This window comes from Xenopus laevis, chromosome 3L (genome assembly GCF_017654675.1).
Source record: "Xenopus laevis strain J_2021 chromosome 3L, Xenopus_laevis_v10.1, whole genome shotgun sequence".
In the NCBI taxonomy this organism is placed as follows: Eukaryota; Metazoa; Chordata; class Amphibia; order Anura; family Pipidae; genus Xenopus; species Xenopus laevis.
In genome coordinates this window covers 158782680-158798433 of record NC_054375.1, presented here as the reverse complement: position 1 = coordinate 158798433, position 15754 = coordinate 158782680, and the positions used below count along the sequence as shown (strand labels likewise).

The following is a 15754-nucleotide window of genomic DNA, read 5'->3' as shown; positions in this document are numbered from 1 at the left end:
ACTGGTGCACGTTCTTGCTGAGCCAAAGAAAATCTTGATTATTCTCAATTGATACATTGACCTTGTGCAAGGTAAGGGTCTTCCAGTAAAGCACCCAGCACTTCCACCAGTCTATGTTCTACTATGGGTTGAGCTCCCCATTATCGTGCATAGGTTAGTTTTATGGACATCTTAACTGCATACAGGTAAACAATGAGACACAATTATAAAATATAAGGGGACACATGGCTCTTCCTCTTTGTGTTCCACCTAATTCCAGGGCTGGCTATGCTGGACAACCTGGAATCCCAATATCAAGCTTTGGACCCAAAGGAGATCAGCACCCTTAGAGAAGTTGGGGGAACAGTATCCCAATAAACAAGGTAAATGCAGCGACGAGCAGATTCTTTAAAAGAATAAACATAGGAGGAGTTAGACAAGACATCATAGTAAGAGCAATGTTGGGCTCCACTGAGGAGTAAACTCCTCCAGGCTGTACTTGGAGACCATAGAATGGAAAGGGACTCGTCAATCTCTGAAGGGTGCTTCCACCAGAGGGGATTATATGGAGGTGAGGCTGAGATATGAGTCTAATCTTATTATATGGGATGTAACCAATGCTATCCCCGCTTATCCTCCATGCTACTCCAGCTGTTAATGAAGAAGTACCTTTTCTACTTGTTAATATATATTTTGACCAAAGTCCTGTTCCAAACTTCTCTCTTTTGTATTTGGATTGGAGTTTTAAAGGCAAGTGCTTTTCCCATAGCCGAAATTCTTTGTAGCGAGACCATTTGCTGTGCTAGATCCTCTTGGAAGTCCAGCTTGAAGGTCAATTTGGGTGAACAACTATTAGTGGTCATGCCCAGGGCTCAATGACAGATGTCAAGATATTCCTGGTCCTGAAGCCACTTCATAAGCTTCGTTGGACCTGCAACAGGTCAACCAAGCATTTCTCTAAAGACTTCTAGTAGATGCTACCATACAGACCATTCAACCAATACGTGAATCCTGACATCCCCTTCCAAAACACAGACAAAACAGGCGCACCTAACAATAACACAACCATATTTTTCCATAAGATGCCAAGTGGAAGCTCTGAGGCAATTTTCATAAACGTCATCAAAACTGCCAAGTTCAGGAACGCTTACCACGCTGGAGTCGAACCTGTCCCAGTGAGCTTACAATCAAAAGGTCCCTATCACACTACCATCAGTCCCTGCCCAATGAGCTTAAAATCTGAGGTCCCCGTCATTCCAATCAGTCCCTGTCTCAGTGAGCTTACAATCTAAGGTCCCTATGTCATTCCAATCAGTCCCTGTCTCAGTGAGCTTACAATCTAAGGTCCCTATGTCATTCCAATCAGTCCCTGTCTCAGTGAGCTTACAATTTAAAGGCCCTAAAACAAACATATTTCACAGTTGGCCCTGCCCAGAAAACGTACATGTTTTCTCGTACTTAAATACAGTTTACATAAGGCAATTGCACCAGGACCATATGAGTTTGAGGGGTGGGGCGTAGCCTTATAAGCCCCTCCCATAAGAACTTCACAAAGGAAGAATAGAACATAAAAGCACATTTGTTTATATGTCCAAGGCAGCAGCAGTGTTTCCATGCCTATAAGGTTTCTGTTTTATTACTACTCCTCATCCCGAGTGCATTACCGGTTTCCACACTGCAGCCCAAAGCAGAAATAATCTGACAGCAGGATAAAAAGCTCCTCCCAGCAGTGAGTTCATCTGTTTATTAAACAAAAACAAACATTACCAAGTTCAGCCACAGCAGAGAGATCCTGTAAACGACTACAAAATAAACCAGGAAAGGGGGCGGGGTCTTGGGAACGGCATGGAACTGGCAGCTAAAGTAAAAAGTGACAGTTTAAAAGAAATCTACGTCGTCTGGCGCATCGAGGTCTCGGTATTCAATGATGGAGCGCGGGTCTCCCCTCATCATCCTGTGGGGAAGGGAAGAAGAGAATGAAGACAAGTGCAGACAGAACGGCAGAATGAAGGAGGACAGACAGATACAAACCTGTTGCGTGGTTTTCCAGGGTACATCCCTTGGCCCCTAAAAGAATCGTAATTTCCACGTCCAGCACCATAAGGATTAGGAGGGAACTGAGGCGCACCTGTAGAAACAATTAATCAAAAATTAGACCCAAACTAAAGACCAAGGTTAATTCTGCCCACCCCAACACATTAAAGTCTAACAAAATCCATAATCTCAGATTGAGCAGAATTCTTCTAATACCTGAACATACAGAGAGTCAGTGGGTGATGCGCAACGGCCTTATGAGTGGAGCGCCACCTACAGGCAATAAGCAGCAACAACCAGATCACCAATCAGCTGCTTGTGCGTAATGGAGGGGCTGATGAATTCAGCTATGAAGCTAAAGATACACCTCATGTATAATAATAAAAATGTATTATTTCCAACACTCCCCATTATTCCCTACAATAGGTTGTATGGCTGCCAGGTGATGCATACTCACCTCCATAACCCAGTACGGGAGGTCGAGGCTGGCCGTAAGGTAAGAGGGCTTGTGGTCCCTGGGGAGGATAAAGTAGCCCAGCAGCCAGTGCTAAAGAGACAGTAAAACAAAATGGTCAGACAGAGAGAAGCTGCAGATAAGGAGAGACTGCTGCACTTTTCTGCACTCACCTTGCCCAGCAGCGCCACCTGGTGGCTGTAAGGGTTTCACCTCGGGGAGTGCGGGCCGCTTGCTGTCAGTCAGGTAGTTGTTGAAGAACTCCACCTCTTTCTTCACCTCCTCAATCTTCTCAGCGTGTTTGTTGAAGATATGCTTGCGCACAAACTCTGGACCCTGGGGACACAAGGGCAATCAATCTCCCATAATGCCCCAGAGAGGGCAGGAAAGTCATCCGCCTCCCACTCATTTCCCCTAAATGCCCCCCCCCCCCCAAAGCTCAGTCATATCGCTGAAAAAAATCTCCAGACCTTGAATTTCTTGCCGCTGAGGGGGCACAACCATTTCTCTTTGCCCAATTCTTGGGTGTTGGCGGTCACAAACTTCTCCGCCTCCTGCTCTGGGTCTTTCTTCCCCATCTTCATCGCTTCATCTTCAGAAAGAGTCTCCCGAACTGCAAACAGTGGCGCCAACTTCTCCTCAATGGTCTTCTGCCACTCAGCCACTGCCAGGGACGAACCACACGTGAGACTCACACCAACCGTACTGAATCTGTATAGCAGTACCGAGTGATACTGATCTCCCCTCTCTGTATAATAGTACTGAGTATCTCTCCTCTCTGTATAATAGTACTGAGTATCTCTCCTCTGATACTGATCTCCTCTCTGTATAACAGTACTGAGTATCTCTCCTGATACTGATCTCTCCTCTCTGTATAACAGTACTGAGTATCTCTCCTGATACTGATCTCTCCTCTCTGTATAATGGTACTGAGTATCTCTCCTGATACTGATCTCTCCTCTCTGTATAACAGTACTGAGTATCTCTCCTGATACTGATCTCTCCTCTCTGTATAACAGTACTGAGTATCTCTCCTGATACTGATCTCTCCTCTCTGTATAACAGTACTGAGTATCTCTCCTCTGATACTGATCTCTCCTCTCTGTATAACAGTACTGAGTATCTCTCCTGATACTGATCTCTCCTCTCTGTATAACAGTACTGAGTATCTCTCCTCTGATACTGATCTCTCCTCTCTGTATAACAGTACTGAGTATCTCTCCTCTGATACTGATCTCTCCTCTCTGTATAACAATACTGAGTATCTCTCCTCTGATACCGATCTCTCCTCTCTGTATAACAGTACTGAGTATCTCTCCTCTGATACCGATCTCTCCTCTCTGTATAACAATACTGAGTATCTCTCCTGATACTGATCTCTCCTCTCTGTATAACAGTACTGAGTATCTCTCCTCTGATACTGATCTCTCCTCTCTGTATAACAGTACTGAGTATCTCTCCTGATACTGATCTCTCCTCTCTGTATAACAGTACTGAGTATCTCTCCTCTGATACTGATCTCTCCTCTCTGTATAACAGTACTGAGTATCTCTCCTCTGATACTGATCTCTCCTCTCTGTATAACAATACTGAGTATCTCTCCTCTGATACCGATCTCTCCTCTCTGTATAACAGTACTGAGTATCTCTCCTCTGATACCGATCTCTCCTCTCTGTATAACAATACTGAGTATCTCTCCTGATACTGATCTCTCCTCTCTGTATAACAGTACTGAGTATCTCTCCTCTGATACTGATCTCCCCTCTCTGTATAACAGTACTGAGTATCTCTCCTCTGATACTGATCTCCCCTCTCTGTATAACAGTACTGAGTATCTCTCCTGATACTGATCTCTCCTCTCTGTATAACAGTACTGAGTATCTCTCCTGTGATACTGATCTCTCCTCTCTGTATAACAGTACTGAGTATCTCTCCTCTGATACTGATCTCTCCTCTCTGTATAACAGTACTGAGTATCTCTCCTGATACTGATCTCTCCTCTCTGTATAACAGTACTGAGTATCTCTCCTGATACTAATCTCTCCTCTCTGTATAACAGTACTGAGTATCTCTCCTCTCTGTATAACAGTACTGAGTATCTCTCCTCTCTGTATAACAGTACTGAGTATCTCTCCTCTGATACTGATCTCTCCTCTCTGTATAACAGTACTGAGTATCTCTCCTCTGATACTGATCTCTCCTCTCTGTATAACAGTACTGAGTATCTCTCCTCTGATACTGATCTCTCCTCTCTGTATAACAGTACTGAGTATCTCTCCTCTGATACTGATCTCCCCTCTCTGTATAACAGTACTGAGTATCTCTCCTCTGATACTGATCTCCCCTCTCTGTATAACAGTACTGAGTATCTCTCCTGATACTGATCTCCCCTCTCTGTATAACAGTACTGAGTATCTCTCCCTGATACTTTATATCCCTTCTCATATTTCCGTACCTTCCCCATGAGACACCCGGTTGGGAGGAAGGGGCCCCCGCACGTGCATCATTCCACACCTCGTTGGCATTTCATCCTCATTTGGATACTCGCAGGTGTTATAATAATCAACAGAATGGACAATGCGAAGGTAAAACAGGAGTTTATCCAGCACCTAAATGGAAAGGAGAAAATATAAATAAAGCTGTACCAATCTCCCCTAAGAATCACGAATACACCTTGCCTTGTATCCACAGCACCCCCAGCCCAATACAGATACAATGGTACAACCTTGATCAGCTTTTCATCTCGCTCCACTGTGATCTCCGTGGGGTTCCCTTCTTTGGGCGCTTCTGTTTCAGGTGTTCTACCCGCACTAGACAATAGCTCTTCTTCCTCTGCGTTCACCTCATCGATGAGATAGTCAGTGATGTTCTTCAGAATGGGATTCTGGGCTGAAACCACCTGAATAAAATGGAGCAGAGCATGAGGCTCAGAAGTTGGAACGGAGCATCCCATAGTCCTGATGCACTTGTGATAAAGCAAATGCAGGGGAGTCAGGCATAGCCAAATACAAGGGACGGTGGCACAATCCTCAAATGGGAACAATGGAAGGGAGGGGGCTGTGAATACTTTTTGGAGTATATAGCGGATACTGGTATTAGCGGAAACTTAGATATTACACACAAGTAGATCCACGCTGCACCTTTTGCACTTTTTTAGCACTAATGTTTAAGGACACTGTCCAGCACTGCACACGTGATTGAAATGCAGTGAGACTTATGTTGTTTGTGGTGTTCAGGTTTGCATATCATTTATTAGCCGTATGTATGAATAAAAGTTAATTTTTAACGCAGCCAAGTTAATGTAAAGACTCTTACAGGTTGAAGCCATCTGAACTGGGTTGCTGGGAGTGTAAGGGTTAGCGCGTAGCAGAGATGTGCTATACCATGACTCCATGATTTTTTGATATTTGTATGCATTGGTTTACAACGTTCCGGATGAACTTCACAAGAACACTAATTTGTCCATACTTATGCTCGCTTAGTGTTTATTTTGGTTGTAGCAGGAAATAATACATTAGTTTAGCTTGTGTGTATCATGCTTTATATAGGACAGGGAATGCTCGGTAGACACAATTTCCCATCTATTGCAGACAGAGGTGAGTATTAGCCGGTGCTACTTGTAAACAACCAATGGGATTCAGACAAAGTCTTTTAGGGGCAAGTAGGTCCTGTTATTTACATTCCACAGCTTTAATAAGTTGCCTGTGGATGTCACTTAGTTGTGAGTGTGAGAGTGTATACATAAGACTGTATAAGTATATGTCTATGCACTGGAGGTGTTAAACCCAATGGACATGACTTTTGTACAACAGAAATGCATCTCACCTGGTCCCCCTGCTCTCCCTCCCACAGCTGAGCCCTCTCATCCAAAGCATGGATCAACCTCGCTGCCAGCTTGATATCATTGCGCACAATGGGGCGGTGCAAGGTTATTCCGTTTATATTCCGAACACGATAGGTCAGGTCTCTGTTCACCCCAGGACTCAGTTCACACTCACGGAGCTGAGTATTAAGAAATTAAAAAAAAAAAAAAAAAAAAAAGAGACAATGATGGAGTGGAGAAGAGGAATGAAGCTTTGGACAATGAAAAGCACCATGGGAAGGCACATACCCGGATATTCTGAACACTCCAGCAGATCTCCTTGATGTTAACACTTCGATCAAAAGTCACGTACGCTTTTCGGAGAAATCTGCCATAAGGGAAGGAGAAGATTCACATTTAATCACCCGTCATACAGAAATGACCTGCATTAACCATGAAATAACCATCACTTTGGAACTCACCTTCTTTCTGGCTGGGGTTCTGACAGGGCAACCCTCATGAAACCAGGATACCTCTTGCACAGCTGCAAAGGGGGAAAAATAGTGCTGCCATTAAAGGGAATGGCTACTAGGCAGAACCACATCCAGGAAAGGGAAAGCAGTAGAGTATTAGCAATATCCTGAGAACCAGAGGGCAGTAGTGATGCTAATCAGTACTGGGCCATCCTGAGCCAAGGACTGGTTGGTGTTTGTGGAGAAGACAGACTGGGCATGGGCAGAGTAAGGCAGTGATCAGCCTGGCAGAGGCAGTAACAGCAATACATGGCAGCCTGGCAGAAACAGAGACATTGGAGCGTGGGTCTCTGAACACAAAAGGTTTCTTACCGCAGTGATTTCTGCTTTGGAAATGTTGGGAGGGATATTCCTCATGAAAATAGAACAGGTTTTGTGCAGCGGCCGAGGTTTCACCGTGTCCTCTTTTGGCTTTTCTTTCGGCTTTTCTGTTTCTTCTTCCTTTTTCGGGGTGTCCTCTGCAGGAAACCAATAAAGCTGCATTGTTCGTACTTGGCAAGCAAAGGCATTTGCACCTATTCCCCTGAAGGGATCCTGTAGCCCCTTGCTCTGTGGGGGGGGGGGGGGACACAGAATGATGCATATACTTACCGCAACCATTCTGGTTTGGAGTTTCAGGCTTAGGGCTTGCTGTCTCTGTGTCAGATTCAGAGTCACTTCCATCATCACTGTCGCCGCTTCTCTTTCGCTTCCTTGTGCCAGGCTGAAAAGAGAAAACTGAATAAAGCACCCTCAGCAACAGAGTACCATGCACAGACACCACCTCTGTCCCTTTATCTGTACCTTTCTCGTTTCCCTCTCTGGCTCTTCCTTTTCTACTTTCTTCTCTTCCTCCTCTTCTGGTTTCACAGGTTTCTCTTCAGATTCAGGTTCTTTGTCCTTTTCAGGCTACCAAACAAAATGTAAAATGAAATGACCCCACAAATAGGTGGAAGTGTCCCACAAATCTCACACCAAACGGCTGTAGCCCTGGCCCTTCTGTATCTCTCTTACACAAAGCATTCTCTCCCTCTCACCTTGGCTGGTGCTTCCTTCTCCTCCGTTATCACCTTCTCTGTCTCAGTCACTCGTGCTTCCTCTTTCTTTGCAGCCTCTCTCTTTGCTTCTTCTTCCTCCTCATCTAGAATCTTGAGGTCTATTTCCGTTCCTCCTTCCATCTTTATGACGGCTGTTAAAAAGAGGGTAGATGTGTATAAACTGGGACAGGGGTAACAGGACAAAGATAAGCACACAGAGGGGGGCATATCTGTACCTGCGTCCAACACCTTAATGATGGCTGTAGACTGAGCAATGTCCAGTTGCACCTCATTCAACCAGCTGTTCTCCATAAGGAACATGAAGGCATTGAGCCTGTTGTGCAGAGAAGCCCGAGACTCCTGTTTATGCTTTCCCACTTCATCTGGGTGATATTTGGACCGGAACCTTGGGATTGTGTGAAAAGTAAAGGTGCAGGTAGGGGAAAAAATCAGGGGGCACAACAGGAGAAAAAAAGATTAGAATCTTGTATCTACATAGGACCAACATGATAAAGCAACAGAGCACACTCCCACTGCCTGCCTTGCACCTCAGAATTCCCATTAGAAGAATAAATCCTATCAATCCCTACCACTATTCCAATTAATTGCTGGATTGAACAAGGAGGACTTGCCTAGCAATGCAGTTCTCTCGCTTATACAGAAAGTGTTCTTTGCACAATAAGCGATACCCTCTTACTGTACGGTCTATCCCCTCTGCAGAACATCTTCTGTGAGCATTAACTGGGACAGATCAAGCCTTTAAATTTGGGCCTTGCAAAATAATCAGTCCAGTTACTGCTCGAGAGAGTTAATATACACCTGCATTCAACATGGGCTCAAACAGAACTATTCTATACAGAGAATAATGCTTGAGCATTAATTCCTTGGCTATCTTGTAGCGTTTGCAGTAGAATTATTTAGCTAGACTTGCCCTGTCTGGACCTCAATTTACACCCAATAAATGGGCTTTACCCTAAACCTGAAGTACAGCGAGCAGGAACAGCAGACCTCAGTTTCTCCTTAGTATTTCTCTCTCTCAATACAACATTAAACTTATTTTACTAATAAATCCATTTGATTGTCAGGTTCTCATCTGCAGATTTGAACCCAGGCATAAAGGTGCAGATTAAGCCATTAACAGGCAAGCATCTTGCACCCTTGAGGTTCTGTGTAACCATTTACAAACCAATGCATCAGTCCCATGAGCCTCCCAGCCCCCCCCCTACACCCCCACAACATAAAAACAGACTTAACCACCGAATAATGTTACCTGATCCACACGGAGCAGGAGACTTGGAACAATAATTTTATATTTTCACCAATATCCACGGGGTTCTATTTTAGGTTTTGGGGGATGTTTATAAACCAGGGTGGTGTTCCCTGAGAACGTTCTGACTAGCTAGACCCTAGAACATTGGGAAGCTAATGAAAATAAAAAAGACCTGACTGACTCCGAAAAAAGAAAAAAAAATCACGAACAGACTGGGAAAAAAAAAACAACGAAAAAAAAAATGTTGGCGGCAGGAGGAGCATTCCTTTAACTTGAGCGGCTTCAAAGAAGGAGAAAAGTGTGATTTTGGTTAAGTAGAAAGAAAACAAAAAGAAAATACAAATATATAAATATATGTAAACAGATTCATCTGACAAGGAGTAATGACATATAAAGGATATCCAAACCACAATGTTACAAACTCCAGTCAGTAATAAAGGGATGCTGGAGGCTGTAGTTCAGCAGCTAAAAGGCTTCAGCGTGGACATCATAGAGGGATAGATGAGGAAAGAAAAAAGGAAGAAGCTGGCGGGGAAGAGAGACCAATAGCTGCACCACGATGAGCCCAAGATTGCAAGCTTATGTGCCACAGGACCAAGACAAAGAATTCCACAAGGGAAAAGGCCAGCTTAGTGATCGAGTGATATGAATGCTACGAGGGGCTAGATTTAGTACTCCATACAATTGTTATAGCCTTACTCTGCCCAATGAGCTCCATACTGGCTCGGTCTTATTCAGCCCACGGTATTCTAGACAATGACTTGCAGCAGAGCTTTCCCCAGCGTGTGCAGCTTAACCAATTATTGCATTCACATCAGATGCAGCAACAGATAATATGGACCTTATTAAGCTGTGCAAACTACTTGTGGCACGAGGGTTAATAAAATCAGTTTGGGGAAACTCTTACACAAGGGGGGGGGTACAATAGAAGTTTTACTGCTACATGTGCGGTGCGGTCATTAGTGGAACTGTAAATGATCAATGTATTACAGGTTACCAGGACTGTATCCCTAACAAAGAGCAAGAATAAGGCAAGAGGGAGGAGCCAGAGACAAAAGAAGCAGGAAGAGATTGAGAGGGGAATAAGGGTGTAGTACGTACCACTCCTCATCTTTGTGCGCCAGGAAGAATTCCTGCATCTGTTGCCTCCGGAAATCAATCTTGTAATCGTTGTATCTCTTTACTGCCTCCGTCTCATCCACCGAGTCTTCCAGGGAGAGCAAGAACTCTTTAAAGGTCTTCATGGTGGGTGCCGGGGTCCCTAGATCAACATCATGCAAGTTCCCGAGTCTGGCGAAGGAGAAGAGATCTGGTTAATAGAGTATCCGTGTTTATCTCCAGCACGACAAGCTGCCGGCATTCAACTGCCAACATGAGTCCTTAAAGGGGAACTAAAGCCTAACTAAAGAAGTAGGTAGAAATGTTGTACATGATGTTTTGTGCTTCTGTACCAGCCCAAGGCAACCACAGCCCTTTAGCAGTAAAGATCTGTGTCTCCAAAGATGCCCCAGTAGCTCCCCATCTTCTTTTCTGCTGATTCACTGATTCACATGCTCTGTGCTGCTGTCACTTACTGAGCTTAGGGAGCCACTCACAATATACAGTACACATAGAATAGAAATGTCACAATATAAGGCTGATTAGTAATTAATACACATAATTACTACATGGCAGCACAGAAACCAGTGCAATTAGCATCAGAATTGAATAATCAGCAAACCTGTAGCATCAGCTTATATTACAGCCAGGGAAGCTCATTTTCTGCTGGATAATTAGTGACGAGCCCTAAGCTTAGCTTCTCAACAGCCAATCAGAGCCCACTGAGCATGTGAGTGTCACAGACACTTTCCAAGATGGTGACCCCCTGTGACAAGTTTGAAGTCCTGGATCATTGCTGCTATTGACAAGCTCAAACTTTAGCCTCGTGCAATAAGTTCACTATAGAAAATAGGACATTTTTAGCCAGTAATTTTTAGGGTTTAGTTCTCCTTTAATGTCAATAGCAAGACATGAGAAGGGATAAATAACCAGCATAACAGGAGCCAGAAGCTAAGGACAATGATTGTTCCAGACAGACTAAGTCTATCCATGGGTATTAGCAGAGCAGTGGAACACAATGTTTTTACACAACACAGGTTAAGTGTCCCTACAGGGGGTCTCTGTCTGTAGTGTAACATGAATGCATTACCTGGCCTGGATAGGAATGCCATGATGCTGCATGACATGCATTTCTGGATGTCCCCATGGCTGAGGAGGACCATACGCCGGGCCTGCTGAACTGGAGTAAGGCATCTCATAGCCACTGTGGTACGGATCCGAGCCATGGTCGTCCCTGGAGAAGAAAGATTTGATCTTTTATTAACATTCTCCATCACAATCTTGCCAAGCACTGGGCTACAATACATGTTCACTAGTGACCAGGCTCACAGCTCCCATGTATAGAACCAAAACCAATCCTCCCCGACAGTTATCTGGTTGGGGGGAACAGACTGTAAGCTCTTTATGAGAAAGGTTCTCTTATCCCAATTATCCTCAGTGCATATTGAAGGCTACATTACAGAACTGTTATTGGATAATTAAGTCCCATTGTTCCATGACACTCACCAGTCTCTTCTCATGCGTTTCTGGGGTGGGCTGATATCGTGCCTTTGGGGAGAAAACCGGTCTCTGCGGCTCCTGCTTTCATAGTCTCTGTACTCTCCACGGCTTCGCCTTTCTCTTCCACGATCCCATTCTCTAGAAGGACAGGGGGTAAAGGCATATTAGGGAGACTCTGATCAGGTCACACCTTGCACACAGAAGAGTCTGAAAACAAAGTCTAGAAACCCATGGCAACCAATGAGATGCTGTTATCAAACAGATGAGCCAAATGGGCACTGCCTGCTGACTGGTTGCTATGGGTTACTAGTCCTGCCATTAACTGTATGACTGCACCCCTGTGGGGACTCTGAAAGTTGTGTTTTCCAAGTCATTCTTACCGGTCACTCCAATCATCTCTCCTCCTTTCCTCCCGTTCCCTGGATCGGTCATAGTCACTTCTCTCCCGCCTGAACTTGTCCCTCCTCCTGCGATCATGCTCGTCGTCACTGTCAGCCATTGGGTGGAGAATGCTGGGCTGAAACAGGCAAGATCTTTTCATTACACAGGGCTTTCCGTGCCCCCCATTATTACCAAATCTATAAACTGGGTTTCCCAGGCCCCCTGCTTGGCCATTACACAGGGAATTACAGGACCCTGCCCCACATTATCATCAACTCTATACACTGGGTTTCCCGGACCCCTGCTCCCCCATTATAGGCCATTACACAGGGATTCCCAGGACCATGCCCCCCCTCCCCCCATTATCATCAACTCTATACACTGGATTTCCCAGGCCCCTGTTCCCATTATAGGCAACTACACAGGGATTCCCAGGATCCTGCCCTGCATTATTATCAATTCTATACACTGGGTTTCCCAGACCCCTGCTCCCCCATTATAGGCAACTACATTATCAACTCTAAACAATGGGGTTCCCAGGCCCCTGCCCCCCCATTATTATCACCTCTAAACACTGGGGTTCCCAGGCCCCTGCCCCCCATTATTATCACCTCTAAACACGGTTTCCCAGGCCCGTGCCCCCCATTTTTATCAACGCTAAACACTGGGGTTCCCAGGCCCCCGCCCCCAGTTATGATCGACTCTAAACACTGGATTTCGCAGGCTCCTGCTCCCCCTTATAGGATCCTATACACTTGCTGTCCTCAGCCCAGGTTCCCTCATTATCATCAACTCTATACACAAGGATTCCCAGGCCCCTGCTCCCCCAATATAGGCAACAACACAGGGATTCCCAGGAGCCTGCCCCCCATTATTATCAATTCTATACACTGGGTTTCCCAGACCCCTGCTCCCCCATTATTGTCTATTCTAGTCACAAGGAATCCCAGGCCACTGCTCCCCCATTAAAAGTCATTACACAGGGTTTCCCAGGTCCCTGCTCCCCCTTATAGGAAATAGCACAGGGGTTCCCAGGACCTGATCCCATTATCTTCAATTCTATACACTGGGTTTCCCAGGCACCTGCTCCCCCTTATAAGAAATAACACAGTGTTTCCCAGGCCCCGCTCCCCATTATTATTATCAAGTCTAAACACTGGGTTTCCCAGCTCCCTGCTCCCCTTATTAGAAATAACAGGGTTTCCCATGCCCCTGCTCCCCATTATTATTATCATCAATTCTAAACACAGTGTTTCCCAGGCACCTGCTCCCCCATTATTGTCTATTCTAGTCACAAGGAATCCCAGGCCCCCGCTGCCCCATTATAGAACATTACACAGGAATTCCCAGGCCCCTGTTTGAATCAATTCGAGTGCTCGGCCCAGGTTCCCCCATTATTATCTGTACATGGCACAGGGTTCCCTATGATTCTTCTCCCTCGTTATCATCTATTTTATACACACGGTTCTCTCGTTACAGTCTATTCATTACAAAGGGTTTCCAACACAATTAGACTTACCTTGATGCGCAGAAAGAACACGACACAAGCACAGCGACGACGAAAAGGAAAAAATCGCGAGGGAAAGACGTCACTTCCGCAACCGAACGGATATGCGCGCCCACAAGCGAAGAGAGGGAAAATATGCTCCGCCTTACGATCTACGCGCCCAGGAAGGTTATCGCGGCCATATTAGGTAAGGGCAAACATTGTATTTCAATGGCAAGCAGCTGTTGCAGAGCGAGGAAGACTGTTCCCTCCCTGGGGTCGGGGGTTGTTGACAGACACATAAGAAGTGGAGATATGTCACTGCACAATAATATAGCGGGAAAATAAAACATGGAACTGTTGTGGGCGTGGCACAGGAACTAGAGGAGGAGCCTTGGTATTGATTACCAGCTGTGTGGAAAATGTCTTCTGCCCACAGTTTAATGGTCCAATGAGTTTGCTGTGTGGCCCAAAAACCTCTCACTTCCCAACAGGCCTAGATTTGTGGCGAGGAGACATAGGCCCGGTACTAGGGTTGCCACCTTTTCTGGAAAAAAATACCGGCCTTCCTATATATTTCAATTTTTTCCCTATTAATAACATTGGGATCAACCATAATTTTTACCGGCCAGGTGGCAACCCTACCCAGGACTAGGGCGGCACATTTTTGGGGGCGGCATGCCGCCCAGCCGCTCTGTGGGGAGCCTGTGCTCCGCGTGGAGCGCACGGCCTAGGGGCGCTGTTTCCCAATAGAAACATGTGACTCTATAATAACCAGTCATTCCCACTGCTGGAAAGTTCATGTAGGAGACTCATATCATTCAGTAAATAGATCCCAATAGAAACATGTGACTCTATAATAACCAGTCATTCGCACTGCTGGAAAGTTCATGTAGGAGAGACTCATATCATTCAGTAAATAGATCCCAATAGAAACATGTGACTCTATAATAATCAGTCATTCCCACTGCTGGAAAGTTCATGTAAGAGAGACTCATATCATTCAGTAAATAGATCCCAATAGAAACATGTGAGTCTATAATAACCAGTCATTCCCACTGCTGGAAAGTTCATGTAGGAGAGCCTCATATCATTCAGTAAATAGATCCCAATAGAAACATGTGACTCTATAATAACCAGTCATTCCCACTGCTGGAAAGTTCATGTAAGAGAGACTCATATCATTCAGTAAATAGATCCCAATAGAAACATGTGACTCTATAATAACCAGTCATTCCCACTGCTGGAAAGTTCATGTAGGCAGTGCTTGAATTGGGAACAAAAAGGTAAAGGGATGGTGGGGTGTGCCATGTGTAGCCCCGCCCACTGAAGAAAGTTCTGAGAGGGAAGAAGTGTTGGCGCGCGCAGCGCGCCAATTTTTTTTAGGCCACGCCCCCTTTTATGGCCACGCCCCCACTAGCGCAGGATATAAATCAGGACTAAATCAGTATTAGCATGTACCCCCAGAACCCATAGCACAGAGGCAATATCACGTATAAATACCCCCAAAAGTCATAGAGGGTGTCACAGTGGCAATATCTATAAATACCCCCAGAAATCATAGCAGTGACTGATTTACAGAAGGCATGGAAAGATTTAAAAGTCAATGGAGGTCATTTATCAACACTGGGCAAATTTGCCCATGGGCAGTAACCCATGGCAACCAATCAGATTGCTGAATTCATTGTTCTACTTGCAACTGGCTTCAAAAAGCTAAGCACTGATTGGTTGCTATAGGTAACTGCCCAAGGGCAAATTTGCCCAGTGTTGATAAATGAGCCCCAATGTGTGGAAGAAATGATTTAAGGGAAGAGTTAGGGGGCGAAGTGCCAGCAGGCAGTACAAGTAATAAAAACTGCTTACAATTATACTGCTGCACTTATCAGTTCAGGGGGGAGAGGGGGAATCTGCAGAGTAGCCCTGCCAGACACCAATTTCTATTAGCCAAATTCCAGGAGTCCAGTCAAAGAATCTGCTTTCCAACCCCTTCCCAACAGTTAGTGTGTGGGCGGGAGATTCGAATATTGTGATTGTCACCTATGCATGCTTCATATATACAATACAAAGAAGCTTTAAAACAGGGCAAACATTTTTAAGGACTTTATGTATGATGGTTGCTACGGCCAAAATTACCCTAGCGTCCATGCATTGCTTTGAATAAGCAACTGGAGTCTATAGTAACATTGGGATAATAGTCTCTG

General features: G+C 45.1%; 1 protein-coding gene across 1 annotated transcript; it reads right to left on the bottom strand.

Annotated features, from left to right (window-relative positions):
- Window positions 1-1689: 1689 nt before the first annotated feature.
- Window positions 1690-13605, bottom strand: srrt.L (serrate, RNA effector molecule L homeolog). Its single transcript, NM_001089063.1, is given in 20 exon segments — window positions 1690-1933; window positions 2011-2107; window positions 2471-2560; window positions 2641-2803; window positions 2938-3131; window positions 4923-5076; window positions 5193-5366; window positions 6293-6469; window positions 6579-6657; window positions 6752-6813; window positions 7115-7260; window positions 7394-7505; window positions 7586-7690; window positions 7819-7970; window positions 8055-8224; window positions 10190-10378; window positions 11277-11420; window positions 11693-11824; window positions 12067-12203; window positions 13587-13605. Coding segments are annotated over 19 exon segments (2535 nt in total). The 5' UTR covers window positions 12186-12203; window positions 13587-13605; the 3' UTR covers window positions 1690-1857.
- Window positions 13606-15754: the final 2149 nt, after the last annotated feature.